Source organism: Barbus barbus (assembly GCF_936440315.1).
Source record: "Barbus barbus genome assembly, chromosome: 1".
NCBI classification, from domain to species: Eukaryota; Metazoa; Chordata; class Actinopteri; order Cypriniformes; family Cyprinidae; genus Barbus; species Barbus barbus.
In genome coordinates this window covers 34,321,275-34,336,335 of record NC_136729.1, presented here as the reverse complement: position 1 = coordinate 34,336,335, position 15,061 = coordinate 34,321,275, and the positions used below count along the sequence as shown (strand labels likewise).

At 39.2% G+C, this 15,061-nt stretch overlaps 2 protein-coding genes across 2 annotated transcripts; one reads left to right on the top strand and one right to left on the bottom strand.

Moving 5' to 3' along the window:
* Positions 1–124: 124 nt before the first annotated feature.
* On the bottom strand, positions 125–12,744 carry LOC306848211 (phospholipase A-2-activating protein-like). The gene is made up of 14 exons (XM_079382619.1): positions 12,352–12,744; positions 11,605–11,798; positions 11,402–11,502; positions 10,485–10,605; positions 10,137–10,304; positions 9,905–10,040; positions 9,654–9,823; positions 8,577–8,728; positions 6,302–6,521; positions 6,145–6,210; positions 5,994–6,065; positions 5,806–5,913; positions 1,923–2,090; positions 125–1,392 (listed from the first exon to the last, which is right to left on the bottom strand). The coding sequence occupies exons 1-14, from the start codon at positions 12,498–12,500 to the stop codon at positions 821–823; spliced, it is 2,397 nt and encodes a 798-aa protein (XP_079238745.1). The 5' UTR covers positions 12,501–12,744; the 3' UTR covers positions 125–820.
* Positions 12,745–12,764: 20 nt separating this feature from the next.
* Positions 12,765–14,417, top strand: LOC306848286 (small integral membrane protein 20-like). The gene is made up of 3 exons (XM_079382738.1): positions 12,765–12,922; positions 13,755–13,811; positions 14,016–14,417. Exons 1-3 carry the CDS (start codon positions 12,814–12,816, stop codon positions 14,054–14,056), a joined length of 207 nt encoding a protein of 68 aa, XP_079238864.1. The 5' UTR covers positions 12,765–12,813; the 3' UTR covers positions 14,057–14,417.
* Positions 14,418–15,061: the final 644 nt, after the last annotated feature.

Genomic DNA, 15,061 nt, shown 5'->3' with positions numbered 1-15,061 from the left:
GATGTGCTCTGATTGGCCAGCTATCCAGAGCATTGTGATTGGCCGAATAACTCAAGCGCATGATGGAAATGTTACGCCTCTTACCATATATTTAATTTATTTTTTACTTTATTTTTATTTTTTAAATTAAAGATATAACATTCACAAGGGATGCAGTCAAAGCAATAAAATACATACCTCTAACCATATTTGGAAACACGCAGCGTCTCCACAACATGGCGGTGGCGGCAACAATACTACAGCGAGAATAAAAGTTACGCTTTCTTTATTTGCGTAAACATTTGGGCGGTGTTATGCAAATCTCCCAAAACAGTGATATCTCTTTGGGTTTGAGACTTTAATCTTTGCAGCTTTACGGATCTCATCTATGCACGGACAGCTTGTAACACTCCAAAGACTTGGAAAACACTCCAAGCAAGGAAAACTTGGAATCGCATCACATGACCCCTTTAAAATGCTAAAAACACAAGATCAAGACAGAAACTGAAATCATCCCTCCAAAACAAGCAGGTTGGTCATAATTACAGCACAAACACTGGGAATATCTTGTGGGCAACCTAAATGAGTAATGGAGCATTCGAGTCAAAAAGTTTGAGGACCACTGATCTACATCAATAACATGAGCCTTGCTTTAGGAAAGATTTCAACAGATCACCAGTGTTTATTCACATCATGCATTCATTTAGATCCATTCAGCATCAAAATGTGAAAATTTAAATACAAACTAATGATATATAGATTGAGGTTTAAGAGATCTGAAAGAGGGCTTTTCTCATGGAGGAGTAGTAATGGAAGGAGAAGTTGGTTCACCTTCATAACATCACTGCAGTTCATCAAGCACTAGTCGGCAGCACTCGCCCACTTTAGCCGGATCAGAGACCCTGGCATATTTAGAAATCTGAGAGTTGACACCTAAAGATCGTGCAAGGTCCTTTGCGGTGCCGTCCCCGGCCACTGTGGTCCCCAGGGCCACCAGCAGCCTGAAGATGGCCTCTTTGTCCTGTACGACCTCTAAGGCGGTGCTGGCCACTGATAAGCACTGTGCCTTTGCCTCAATCTCGGTGGGTTGACCGTACAACCTTCCAGCGTAGTTGAGCACCAGGGTAGCCAGCGCCACGTGGATGTTCTTGTTGGAGACGACGCGGAGATCTCCGGCCCGGGACAGGACTGCGTCACGCTGACCCAAGAGTAGAGCACGGCCGTGGGACCCAGAGAAACAGTTGGAGAGAGTGCGGAGCGCCAGCATCTGATTTGCGGGCCTGCCTTCAGGAGACATGAGACCCAAGAGAAGGTTGCAAAGACTGGCACCTTCAGTTCCACCACAAAGCTGGGCGTTGACTTCTGGATGGCGCACAGCCAAACGCAGGATATCCAACACTGGGAAGACAATCTCTGAGGAGGGAAATGATGACTGATTAATTGACTAAGTAGCAACAGATCTTTTCTACTGTATTGTGAAGCACATCCAAGTGTAACAGATTATAAAAACAGGTATTTTATTTATATACCACACCAGAGAGAAGTCTGTTGTTATTCATTAAAATTCATTATATTAACGACATCTCTTAATCTTTGGCAGAGAAGTGAATCAAACCGATGCTATCCATGTTCCGCTGTTTGCTGCACATACCACTCTTTCAGATGCATTCGCTCCAGAGTTAATCACAAACTCTGGATAAAGTTGTCAGAGAACATTTAAATTGAGCTTCGTGAGCTCGCTGAACCTGATCTAAACCAGGTTGGATCTGTTTGGTTTTGTCAACTCTAAACTTATTCTGAAACTCAAGAATTTGTTCAGCTTGTTCAGCCCTCCAGAAACAGGATTGAACACCCCTGCCAGCACTATACTTAGACTTATTTTGTTTAAGTCTAAGTATAGTGAATTATTTATGTAAGTAGGTTAAGTATTCTCAATGCCTTACCTTCAGGCCAGTGGCTAGTCCTCCACAGAACACCGATCTGTTCTGCCGTGGGCTGTTCATGACTCTTCTGGTCTGCAACTAGAAGCAACAACTTCTCCAGACAGTCCAGTGCTGCGTCACTCAGTTTACGGTCCGCAGGAGCAGAGTTATTGAGCTCCCGAAGCTTACCTACAAATGGTATTGAGGAAATGTTATGTAGGCATTAGAGCTTTGCCGATAGACGATAGTATCATGTATCAACAACAGTTCAAGATATCACCTGTGGCTGATACCACTGACTATAGCAAGATTATTATTAGGCTAGTAATACTATCTATTTAATATTAGATCTTATTTGTTCCAGCATATTTCTTTTTCTGCATTTTTACAGTGTTGCGCATTATAACCAATCACACATGATTCTGTTAAATTTATGAATCCAATGGCCAATTAGAGGCGTTCAGATGAGTCATCACTGAAACAGCGGAGTTTTGTTGTTCATTGTGCACGTTCACTGAATTAATCTCTCGTGCGAATTCTCTCATATAGGGATGCACAATATTGGATTTTGCCGATATCCGATATGCCGATATTTTTCAACTCATTTTGGCCGATACCAATATATTTCCTTTTGCTTGGAAGCAACACCAAGTCTCTCCTGTGCAGAAATTATAAGCAAAATATTTTTAATTTTGGTTAGTTTTTAACAAGAACTTATTTGTTACAATTAAATAAACAATAATGAAGGTTTTTTGACAGTACATTGAAGCTTTGAAAATAACTATAAATAAATTCTCAATTGCTGCACACCCCCCCCCCCTCCTCCAGTGTGAATGGAGAGCAGGTGTGTTAAATTTGGTGTTATCGCTCTCACTCTCTCATACTGGTCACTGGAACTCTCTGAGGATCTGAAAAAAAGAATTGTTACTCTACATAAAGATGGCGTAGGCTATAAGAAGATTGCCAAGTCCCTGAAACTGAGCTGCAGTACGGTGGCCAAGACCATACAGCGGTTTAACAGGACAGGTTCCACTCAGAACAGGCCTCGCCATAGTCGACCGAAGAAGTTGAGTGCACGTGCGCTGAGCATATCATATCCAGAGGTTGTGTTTGGGAAATAGACGTATGAGTGCTGCCAGCATTGCTGCAGAGGTTGAAGGGGTGGGGGGTCAGCCTGTCAGTGCTCAGACCATACGCCGCACACTGCATCAAATTGGTCTGCATGGCCGTCGTCCCAGAAGGAAGCCTCTTCTAAAGATGATGCACAAGAAAGCCCGCAAACAGTTTGCTGAAGACAAGCTAAGATTACTGGAACCATGTCCTGTGGTCTGATGAGACCAAGATAAACTTATTTGGTTCAGATGTGTCAAACGTGTGTGGCGGCAACCAGGTGAGGAGTACAAAGACAAGTATGTCTTGCCTACAGTCAAGCATGGTGGTGGGAATGTCATGGTCTGGGAAGCTACAGTTCATTGAGGGACCCATGAATGCCAACATGTACTGTGACATACTGAAGCAGAGACTGGGCCGCAGGGCAGTATTCCAACATGATAACGACCCCAAACACACCTCCAAGACGACCACTGTCTTGCTAAAGAAGCTGAGGGTAAAGGTGATGGACTGGCCAAGCATGTCTCCAGACCTAAACCCTATTGAGCATCTGTGGGGCATCCTCAAACGGAAGGTGGAGGAGCGCAAGGTCTCTAACATTCACCAGCTCTGTGATGTCATCATGGAGGAGTGGAAGAGAACTCCAGTGGCAAACTGTGAAGCTCTGGTGAACTCCATGCCCAAGAGAGTTAAGGCAGTGCTGGAAAATAATAGTGGCCACACAAAATATTGACACTTTGGGCCCAATTTAGTCATTTTCACTTAGGGGTGTACTCACTTTTGTGGCCAGCGGTTTAGACATTAATGGCTGTGTGTTGAGTTATTTTGAGGGGACAGCAAATGTACACTGTTATACAAGCTGTACACTCACTACTTTACATTGTAGCAAAGTGTCATTTCTTCAGTGTTGTCGCATGAAAAGATATAATAAAATACTAACAAAAATGTGAGGGGTGTACTCACTTCTGTGAGATACTGTATGTGACGTCAGAGCGCGGAACTGGGAGTACATCGATCTAGTACGAGTTCACAGGTGGGAAGTCACGGGTTTGACTGCAGTTCCAGTGCACTTTCACGGGTAGAAGGTTGGAAAAACATGGGTTACGGGTTGCCTGGGACGCAGCATTACTAGGCATACTAGAAACTTAGCGGCAGGTGTGTTGAGGCAAGTTGGATCTAAACTCTGCAGGACACTGGCCCTCCAGGACTGAGTTTGGGCACCCCTGGTATAAAGCAAAAGAGCTGTAGAAATTCTGAAAATCTTTTAGAGCTTATGATTTGTTTAAAAAATAAAACATATTACACATTAACGAATAAATCAGTATATATAAAATAATGTATTATAAGTATCATGTTTGTGATTTTTTTTTCATGTAAACTATAGTTTATTACCTTTAAATCATAATATACTCATTATTTTGTGACATGAATTACTGCTTTATTTAATCAGAAACACAGTCTAAATGTTATTTGTGTTGGCTATTTTAATTTTAATTTAATTCAAAGTAGACCAACAGTGCCCAATACAGATTAAAACTCCTTACCGAACAGGCATTTGGACTGGGGAAGGCCGTCACTGCTGCCGCTGCACATGCTATTACTGTTTACCCTATCACACACCGAACGCATCATTCTGTACGTGCTTTCACAGATTAAATGCAGTGATCCAAAACAGTGAATCTAATCATCATTCAGACAAAACTTTGCTTCAAGAATGAGCCACACTGCTGACGTGATCTAATTTTTCATATCAGGCCGATGCCGATATTTACATTTAAATCCATTATCGGCTGATTCCGATCTCGTGCATCCCTACTCTTATCATAAACAACAAAGCGCAGATGTACATGCGATGCAAGTATAAGAGACTTATGCATCATACAGTGCAAATTGCTTCACAGATTATAACAGGAGTGTTTTTTAAAGTGCATAAACTCGTGCTAGATTGAAGTCAGTGATGATGTTCTTTGGTAATGTAAATGTCCTTTGTTCCTTTAGTAGCTGCAGTTTGAATAACTGAGGTAATGTTAGCATTACAATTAGTAACCTACTATGGTTTCTATTAAATTGTTATCATGTTAAATACAAATTCAGTCATATTAAAAACATGAGGCTGCTTTTAGCCTTACGCTGGCGTTGATTCACTTTCCGGCAATTAAACTAAGTAAATAATTAAAATTAGCACAACATCACATCACGATCTCACAGTCTGACAATAGAACGATATGACAATTGAGCATATCGCCCAACACTAGTAGGGATACAGATAGGTTATCGTCACCAAGTACGTCTTCACTGATTGCGCAACCTAGCTCTCCAGTGGGGCCTGGACCACCCAATCAGAAGCTTGGCCAACAGGGCACCAGAGATGAAGTCAGATACCCTGGCACTTTTCTAATTGATAAATAATATAAATAAACTTAATTTATTTCATCTAGTTGTCAAGGCAACATTTCTAATTTTCATTGAAGTGCTATAACACCTAAAAATAAATCAATTAAAACCAAAACTTAAAAACTTCTTAGAAAAAGCACACAACAAAAAAAACACTTAAACTAATAAAACCTATTCAAAATATTAGTAAAACTATAATAGTACATAAAAAAAAACACTGCTTCCAAGAGTGCATTGTTATTAACATGGCATTACTATGGTATAGTGTCTATTACTATTTTTTTTTTTTTTATGTACTTTTTTGTTATTTCCAACTTTGAGCCCAAAGGCCTGGGGTCCACCTTACATCTAGAACGAAGACTTTGATTAAGTCAAGTTCTGATGTAAAAGTGTAATTTACCAAGAATCTGAGTTGTATTCGCCTGTTCAAACATAACTCCATCCGTATTGGGGAAGAAGATGTTTGTTGTAGCTTTCAGAGCAGAAGAAGAGGAATAGGCACTGCCACCTAGAGATGATTGAGAGGTAGATTAGTGTACATGATCTATGTATGCATGTGGTGCTCTGGATGTATCGCATGTATTTCACCAGTAAAAGGATCAGCTCCGCCTGAAGACACTGTGCCTGTGGATTCTGACCCGGGTATATATCGTCCAGCCCCTGCCCAAACAAACATAAACATCTCTCATACCTTTGATTTCATATTAGCAAATAACAAAAGATATTCAAAAAGGCCCACCTGTGAAAGGATCAGCGCCAAATCCTTGGTCGCCACCTCCTGAACCTGGAATGTAGCGTCCCGCACCTGAGAACACAGGAGGGATATGAAGCACACTTCAGTATTGACCTCCAGCTGAACAAAGTGTGCATATGTGAATGTATATCGTTCCGGTTACCTGTGAAGGGGTCTGCGGTCGAGGCGGGGGCTGGGCCTAGAGTGTGGCCTTTAGTGTTCTCGATGATGAAATTAGCCACCTGATCCAAGAACATGGGACTAAGGTCATTCTTCTCCAGGAAGTTATGAGCTGTCAGCCAGGGGTCATCTGCCACATTGTAAGGCAGCTTCAAGGCAGGACCTCCCTCATTCACATCGATAGAGAAGACGAAGTCATACTCCTGTAGGCAGGGAAACCACAAGGGTTATAACATGATTGCAACTATAGTTTAACCTCTGGAGTCTGGACAGCACCAAAATTGCACATTTCAGAATCAGAATGAGAATGACAATCAGAATGAGCTTTATTGGCCAAGTATGTTTACACATACAAGGAATTTGTTGTAGTGACAGAAGCTCCACAGTGCAACAGAAAGACAGCAACAGGACAGGACACAGATAATAAAAGAATAACAACAATTAACCAAAAGGCAATGTACAAAGCAGCAAAAACACAATATATAATATAGACAACTATGTACAGTATGTACAGGTCAAGTATGTGCAAATTAGAAATGAAAAAAAAAAAGATAAAATTAGTGAATGTGGTGAATGGATAGTGTATTATAGTTGTGTGTTCCTCGTTTATTGTTGAGTGTTCATGAGATGGATAGGCTGAGGGAAGAAACTGTTCCTGTGTCTGGTCGTTCTGGTGCACAGAGCTCTGTAGCATCGACCAGACGGTAACAGTTCAAAGAGGGAGTGTGCTGGGTGTGAGGGGTCCAGAGTGATTTTACCAGCCAGGACAAACAGGATCCTCACATAAGTCCCTGGTCTGTCCAGATGCAGCAGGATGAAGTGCAGTCCCATGTTGACTGCATCATCCACAGACCAGTTTGCTCTGTAGGCATGATCTTTTCAAACGACAATAAAAGTCGTTCAAGTCGTCTGCCAGGTGTTGATTCTCAGAGTGCTGCGGGATGGTGACTTGTAACTGTTGATATCCTTCATTCCCATCCACACTGAAGCAGGATCACTGGAAGATAATTTTTTCCTGAGCTTGTCAGAATAATTCCTCTTTGCCGCTCTGATCTCCTTTTCCAGTGTGTATTTGGCCTGTTTGTACAAGACTTTATCCCCCTTTCTGTAAGCATCTTCTTTGGCCTGACGGAGCTGTCTGAGTTTTGCAGTGAACCATGGTTTGTCATTGTTGTAGAATAGATGAGTCCTGTTAGGAATGCACATATCCTCACAGAAACTGATATAAGATGTTACAGTCTCTGTGAGCTCGTCCAGATCGATGGCAGCGGCTTCAAAAACAGTCCAATCAGTGAGAGAGAAACAGGCTTGTAGATCCCGCTCTGTTTCATTAGTCCATCTTTTAACAGATCTTAACACAGGCTTTGCAGATTTAAGTTTCTGCCTGTAGGACGGAATAAGATGAACCAAACAGTGATCAGAGAGTCCTAAAGCTGCTCGTGGAACCGAGTGATATGCGTCCTTTATTGTTGTGTAACAGTGATCCAATATATTACGGTCTCTGGTGGGACATGTGATGTGCTGTCTATATTTTGGCAGTTCACAGGAGAGATTTACTTTATTAAAGTCCCCGAGAATGATTAAAACAGAGTCCGGGTGTTGTTGCTCACTCTCTGTGATCAGATCAGCGAGTTTCTGTAAAGCTGTGCTCACGTGCGCTTGCGGTGGAATGTAGACACTCACGAGAATGAACGAGCAGAACTCCCGTGGCGAATAGAACGGCTTGCAGTTAATGAAGAGCGTTTCTAGATCTGAACAGCACATCTTCTTTAACACAGTTACATCTGTACATTTAACAGCATTTAACAGTACATTTAACAGCTCTCACACAACAGACTACCACAAGTGTTGACCATAAAAACATTACTTGCATCAATTGGTCACAATTTATTTAAAGGTCCATCTCTCGCTATTAACAAACCATTAAGAATGATTTTTTTTCCTCAAACTCCTAATTTGCTGCTTATTAATAGTTAGTAAGGTAGTTGTTAAGTTTAGGTATTGGGTAGGATTAGGGATGTAGAATATGGTCATGCAGAATATGTGCTTTATAAGTACTAATAAACAGCCAATTTGATAGTAATATGCATGCTAATAAGAAACTAGTTAATAGTGAGAACTGGTCCCTATACTAAATTGTTACACATCAATCAATTTATGAACAAAAACTGCAGTTGACGGCAAAGTGACTAAATCATACTTGCATACTGTGCACAAAATCAACTGGATAATTATAAGATAAATACCACGGGTCTCACCTTGCCTTCATACATCACTTGCTTTGAATTTTGCTGAGAAGACCCGCCCACTACATCTCCGATCTTCACCCAGCGTCCATCACTGACACTCCACTGATATGCTTCAACATTAGAACCCTCTTTTATGAGCCGTGTCTGGCCATCCCGATTCCCTACACATACACAATAATACAGTGAGCAAAATGGTTACATCCTATATAATATAATATAATATAATATATTTCACAAATAGAATGTATAGAAGGTATATACAGCAAAGATATAGTATGCAAAATATAAAAATATATTTATTATAATGTATTAAATACAATACATATTTATGTATATAAAATATTTAATGCAGAGTTAGAAGTATATATATTTTTACTTCTAAACAGTAATCTATTATAAGCAAAAAATATTTGCTTAGCATTTTCAGTGTTGTTACAGTTAACTAAAACTATACAAAATCATTTCTGTTATCTGAAGAAGCTAAAAAGTTATTTAAGACTTAAATGACAACTAGAAATTAACTAAAATAAGTTTAAGTACTAAATTTACTAAAACTAAAAATAAATGAAAACTAAACAGACAATAAAAATCAAAAACTAATAGAAATGACAAAAGTGCACAGCAAATTTGCAAAAACTACAATTAAAATAAAAAAAATGAAGCTAAATCAAGATAAATACTATAATATATGGAAGCCTGTTTCCGCCACTGAAGAAAAGCACTAACTAACAATTCAGATTTTTCTTCTCAGAATTGTGATATATAAACTCGCAATCATGAGTTATTAAGTCAGAATTGTGAGTTATATTTATATCACGCAATTCTGAGTAAGAAAAAGGCAGAATTACACATTTATATCCTGCAATTCTGACTTTATAACTCGCAATTGTGAGTTTATATATCACAATTCAGAGAGGAAAAAAAAAAGAGAGTATTTTGAGATAAAAAGTCGCAATTACCTTTTTTTTTTTTTATTCAGTGGCGGACATGGGTTCCCATAATAATATATAAATATGAACAATACAAAAATAACACTACACATTCTTGAAAACACTTCCTGTGTTCAAGACAACTCAATTCACTCACCTGGTTCATTCAGGTGCTCTCTGCCAGGCAAGTCCTCTATCTTGATGTCACCCAAGTCTCCAGTCTTGGGGTCGATGATGGCTTTGGAGAGCTCATCCTCAAAGGCCTGCAGGTCCTGAGCACTCGCTACATGCTCTTCATTCTCGGTGAACACGCGGATAACGCCATCACTTCACAGAAATGTGACATGGTCATGCAGTATAATAAACTGCAAATAGTTTAGATATATGAAACAGAAACAGTAAGAATACCTGGCTCCCACAGCAATGTCTCCATCAGGCAGAATGCAGCAGCACCACACTGACTGGGCAGGAAGACGGATAGTCTGGGAACATTCCCCCTTCCTCCAGACCCTCAGTGTCCTGTCCTCTCCTGTGCTTATGAAGTCTATAACAGGAAAAAAGGGAACAATATGGGAAACAATTAAGATTTTATGCACAAATATGTAAGCACCATACCTACTGCAAAACTGAAAGTAAGCACCTTGTCCATTAGGGAAGACCGCAAGGCTGTAGATATAGTTAGTGTGACCATAGTAAACCTGCACACATTCACCCGTCACCATCCACCGTCTAATGCTGGCGTCATTACTGCAGGAGAAAAACTCCAACTCGTTTATCACTGCGAGCCCTCGCACGCAATCCTCATGACCTGCAGGACAGACACATTACAAATATCTCACAGTCAAAAACTGCATTTCAAGCTTTACTATTGCTGACCTCTGCTGGAGATCTGTTAAATCTAAACAAGCGCCACACTGTCTATATTCAGCATCACATAAACATTGCTTCACTGTTGAAAGCATAAGATGTATCAAATGCACCAATGTACCAGTGTAGGTCTTCTCACAGCGACCAGCCTTCCATAACTTGATGGTCTTGTCAGCTGATCCAGACAGCATTAATCCCTGCTCTGGTAAAATGACTACGGCCCATACAGCGGCACTGTGTCCCTGAGGAGCAGCAAGTACACAAGAAACCAGTCAGCACCTACTCACACTCTACTGAAATCGACTGCAGGCAATGTGAGTATATCTGATCTCCCTCTTAAAGGTACAGTGTGGGGAGAAAAATAAAAAAAATACATTATGTAAGAAAATCTGTGATGTAGGGCTGCATGATTTGCAGGAAAAACAATAGATAAAGTGTAAAAAATCATTAACACTTTACTTGAAGCCTTTATGTAATGCACCTCTTAATGCAATAAATGATCTCATGGATAAATATAATTATAGTTATAATAGGTTTTATTAAATTATAATACTTTTCTATTCATTGTTGCACCTTTATAATGTATAATGCATTGAAACAAGACAATCAATCAATTTTACAGTTTTAGGAATCTGCAAATATTATAATACATTTCATGTTAGGTTACAATTAGTTATGAAAAGATGCAGTGCATTAGAACATAAATTATGAATACCTGTATAATGCCTTGTACATAAAAGCTTCAACTAAAGTGTCAACAAAAATATCAAAATCATCATAAAATAATAGTAAGCTATAATGATAATAATGAGCTGCTTGTTTGCAAAAGAACACAGTACCACGCTTCACTCTGAAACACAGCGCATATATCTTTTTAATTGGCAGCTTTTGCGATAAATCAAGTCAAGTCACTATTATTTTGTATAGCGCTTTTAACAATGCAAATTGTGTCAAAGCAGCTTTACAGTATTAGTGATAAATCACAATAAACCAAATTGCGATACTACTAAGGTGAAACCAAGAACCATCCCACTTTACCTGTAAGGTCATCAAGCACTTCTCTCCGAGCCAGACTCTAGCAGTAGTGTCCCATGAGCCACTTAGTATTGTGCCAAACTTGCCAGCTGAGAGTGTGCAGACTGTAAACACACAAAAAACAGCAGGTATGGCTCAAGAAATCATTCAAGTGGCATTTCAAGACAACCTGCACGCAGTAATACATCATTAGCAGTGGACGGTACCTGTGTTTTTGTGACCCTCGAGGGTGAACAGAGGGTCTGGACGGTCTAGTGAGAACACACAGATATTGTTGTCGTGTCCTCCAGTGGCGATGAGTCCTCGGGGGTATGTTTCATTAGGAGCAATGATACACACACAAGACACAAAGTTTGAGTGGCCATTCATACAGTGCATCTCCGTAAAAGCCTGGTTTTCACTGCAGAAGAAATAAAACAAGAGATTAACAGATGTTAGTAATGTGTTTGTATTATTTATCCTGTTTACAATACCATTCAATAGTTTGAGGTAGGTAGGCTTCACTAAACTGAACTGAGTTGAATTGAAATGAACTGAATCTCAGTGAAGTTTAAAGAGACAGTTCACCCCAAATTCCACCTTTCTTTCTTCTGTGGATCACAAAAGCAGAGGATTTAATCACACTGTATGGAGAAGATTCAAGTCAATGGGTGCCTGATCTTCTGCTGTGCTCCACAGAAAAAAATTATAAGAGATTTCATTTTCATTTCGGGGGAACTACTCCTTTAAGGTTTCATAGTTTTTTATAGATCGGTCGCCGTCAGGAAACCAAACCCGGTCAGTTTCCTTTCAGCTATGATGCTTATGATTTGCCGAATTTCGCTTGATTTGGCATCCCCTCGCAATACATTAACTAACTAACTCAGAAAACTTATAACCACTCAAGCTTAGTACGCAACGAAACGGAAAGTAAACCGGTTCTCAGAGACAGCAGGAGGAAGCTGGTGATGTACCTTGGGTTTGGTACCCAGACCCGCGCGGTTCGGTCTCTGGACACGGACACAAAGGCTCCGTCGGGAAACGCGGCGGCGGCGAGGCCCCTGACATCCATCTCGTGCGCGGCGAGAGAGCAGCGCAGTCTGTATGCGCTCCTGTCGGACATTATTACTGAAGACAGACAGCGATCCCTGCACACACTGACACAGCAACACTACACACACAAACACGGCATGACGGGAGACCTCGAGACAAAATAAAAGCCCCGCCGGCAAATATTGTACTGCTCACACTATGACCTTTTACCAGTATAATATCACATTTTAAATGACAATAATTCTAAATATACACTATATTCAACATAGAACAGATGCTAAATAATAATCGACTTTAAACGTGTTTTTATATATGACCTTCACCCCGGAAGAGCATGAAAGAGCTGATTTCTGTCCTCGGATGAGGTAACTCTAATTAAAATCATGTCTGCTAATAAGAGGATAACTCTCATATTTGGAGGCTTCATTGCAGCTGTTGCAATGGCTTTTTATCCTATATTTTTCCATCCCCTCACTCACCCTGAAGACTACAGTAAGTCTTTATTACAACACATGGTGACATTAGTCACTGTGACACTGCTCTTGTGTTGTTAGTAAACGTTTCCAGGTTTAATTATACTGTATTTTTTAACCTAATAATTTTATTATAAGTTGATCAATTTCGGTGTTAATGCGCATTATTACACATATTATTATTGCATTATTGTAAATAATTTATACATCACCACTATAACCAGTGTTATACTGCCTTTAATTAAAAAAGGGACTTTAGACATTTTTTGAGCAATGTAATAACAACAACAACAAAAAGAAGAAAAAAAGCACTGTTATCTAAAATGACGTACATCAAGTATAATTATATTGTATTTTGTAATCCAATAATTGTATAATGAGTAATAGAAAAAATAAACTGCAATGAAAATATTATCGTTAACTAAAACTAAAAACATACAAATTAATAATAAAATAAAACATATATAATTTATGTTATTCCAGCTAGCTGCCAAAGCAACGTTTCTCATGTTCGTTTATTTTAAGTACTAAAATAACTAAAGTTTAAAATATAAATATAGATTAACAATGATAACAGTAGCAATAATAATAAAGACAAGGCAACAAAATTACTAAAACTTTAAATAAAATTTAGACCTAAATGAAAAAAATACGATATATCAGTGATACTAACTAAAATAACATGGAACACCACTGTAATTATTAAGTAGAAATGTTTTAACTCATTAAAGTAGTAATGATAATCATAAAGTGGAGGAAGCTTGTTTTTGTGAGATTTACCCTAAAAAGTGTCAGCATTTCCTCCAGTACTTGTCTTTATGCCGTCTGCATTTGTGTCATTGTAATTGCAGAGCAGAAGCAGAAGATAAATCGAGCCGGAATCAATCAAGCAGATGTGCAGCCTGTTGGTAAGTCATTATGTCATCTGCCCAGTGTGTTGTTATTACTGTAAACATACATGTGGCACCTCATATCACACATGTGATAGGATCATTAAGTGGCAGGATTATGTATTCTGTGTTGCGGTTTATTTGCATTAGGCCCGTGTGAATGCTTGTAACAGACATTAATTTCTATGTATAATTGTCATTTATGTGTCTTATTTGATTTAGGTGTGAAGATCTGGTCTGATCCCTTCAAGCCAAAATCATGATTCCGGTGTGCGGCTGAAAATTGAGTGAATAAACATGAGGACTGATGTGTCACACACTGAAGATTGAGTATTTGAGGCAAGCACATGAACTCTTTGTTACCATGCATCAAATGAGGCTTTTAGGATGTATGAATCTTATGCGTGTGTATATTTTGTGTGGGAATATGATTGAAACTAGAAAGAATGAATAACTAAAAATAGTTGAAATAAAATAAAAAATGGAAACTTTGTTGCTTTGTTAGTCAGCTCTTCAAAATATTATGTTCATGAATCACTTTGAATAGTTGTGTTCATTTATGCTGGTGTATTAATGGAGTAACATATTGTGATATTTGTATTCTGAATAAATATAAACATCTTGAACTGTTTGTTTTACAAATATATGACCACCAGATGGCGGTCACTTCATTTTGTACATTACTAGATCCTGAATGCAGGTAAGAAGTCGGATCTTCGGCTATTCATTCACGAATAACAGCAGGATCTTAACTTTGTATAGTTCATCATGCTTTATATTTATAATCAAATTGCTAACATATGTGAGAAAGCTATGTTGAAAACATCAAATCTGACACTACAGCTTTGTTTAATTGTTATTTTCACACTGGAGAGCTTTGCGTTAATATATTTTCACTCTATAATAACATCACTTCCACTCAACTGTGCTTTTGTAATAGTTTTGTTGCTCTTGTTCCTGATTAGATTTATTGTGTTATTTTGGCACTGAGAGTTGGAAGAGTCCTTTGGCCCTCAAAAGTTGCAAAATCTGTAACCTGAGAGCATACACCTCGGCCAGGACCCTGTGCCAACCAAGACCTGTTGTCATGGCAACAACACTGGGCTAGCACCTGTGCATCGGAGAGACCCATGGCCCTGCCCCTTTTTACTCAACCGCTTTGTGTGTGAGGGTCCAAAGAACAATGTTGCACATGCTAACGCATCAAGTGTGGCACAATGCTGGGCTTTACAATGTTATTTACTATCTATCTATCTATAAATAAAGGT

Coding starts and splice junctions, on each gene's coding strand:
- LOC306848286 (XM_079382738.1), top strand. CDS start 12,814: ATGTCTGCTAATAAGAGGATAACTCTCATATTTGGAGGCTTCATTGCA. Junction 12,923..13,754: donor CACTCACCCTGAAGACTACA/GTAAGTCTTTAT, acceptor TTGTAATTGCAG/AGCAGAAGCAGAAGATAAAT. Junction 13,812..14,015: donor AGCAGATGTGCAGCCTGTTG/GTAAGTCATTAT, acceptor TATTTGATTTAG/GTGTGAAGATCTGGTCTGAT.
- LOC306848211 (XM_079382619.1), bottom strand. CDS start 12,500: ATGTCCGACAGGAGCGCATACAGACTGCGCTGCTCTCTCGCCGCGCAC. Junction 11,799..12,351: donor GTCTGGGTACCAAACCCAAG/GTACATCACCAG, acceptor TTTCTTCTGCAG/TGAAAACCAGGCTTTTACGG. Junction 5,914..5,993: donor CGGAGCTGATCCTTTTACTG/GTGAAATACATG, acceptor AATCATCTCTAG/GTGGCAGTGCCTATTCCTCT.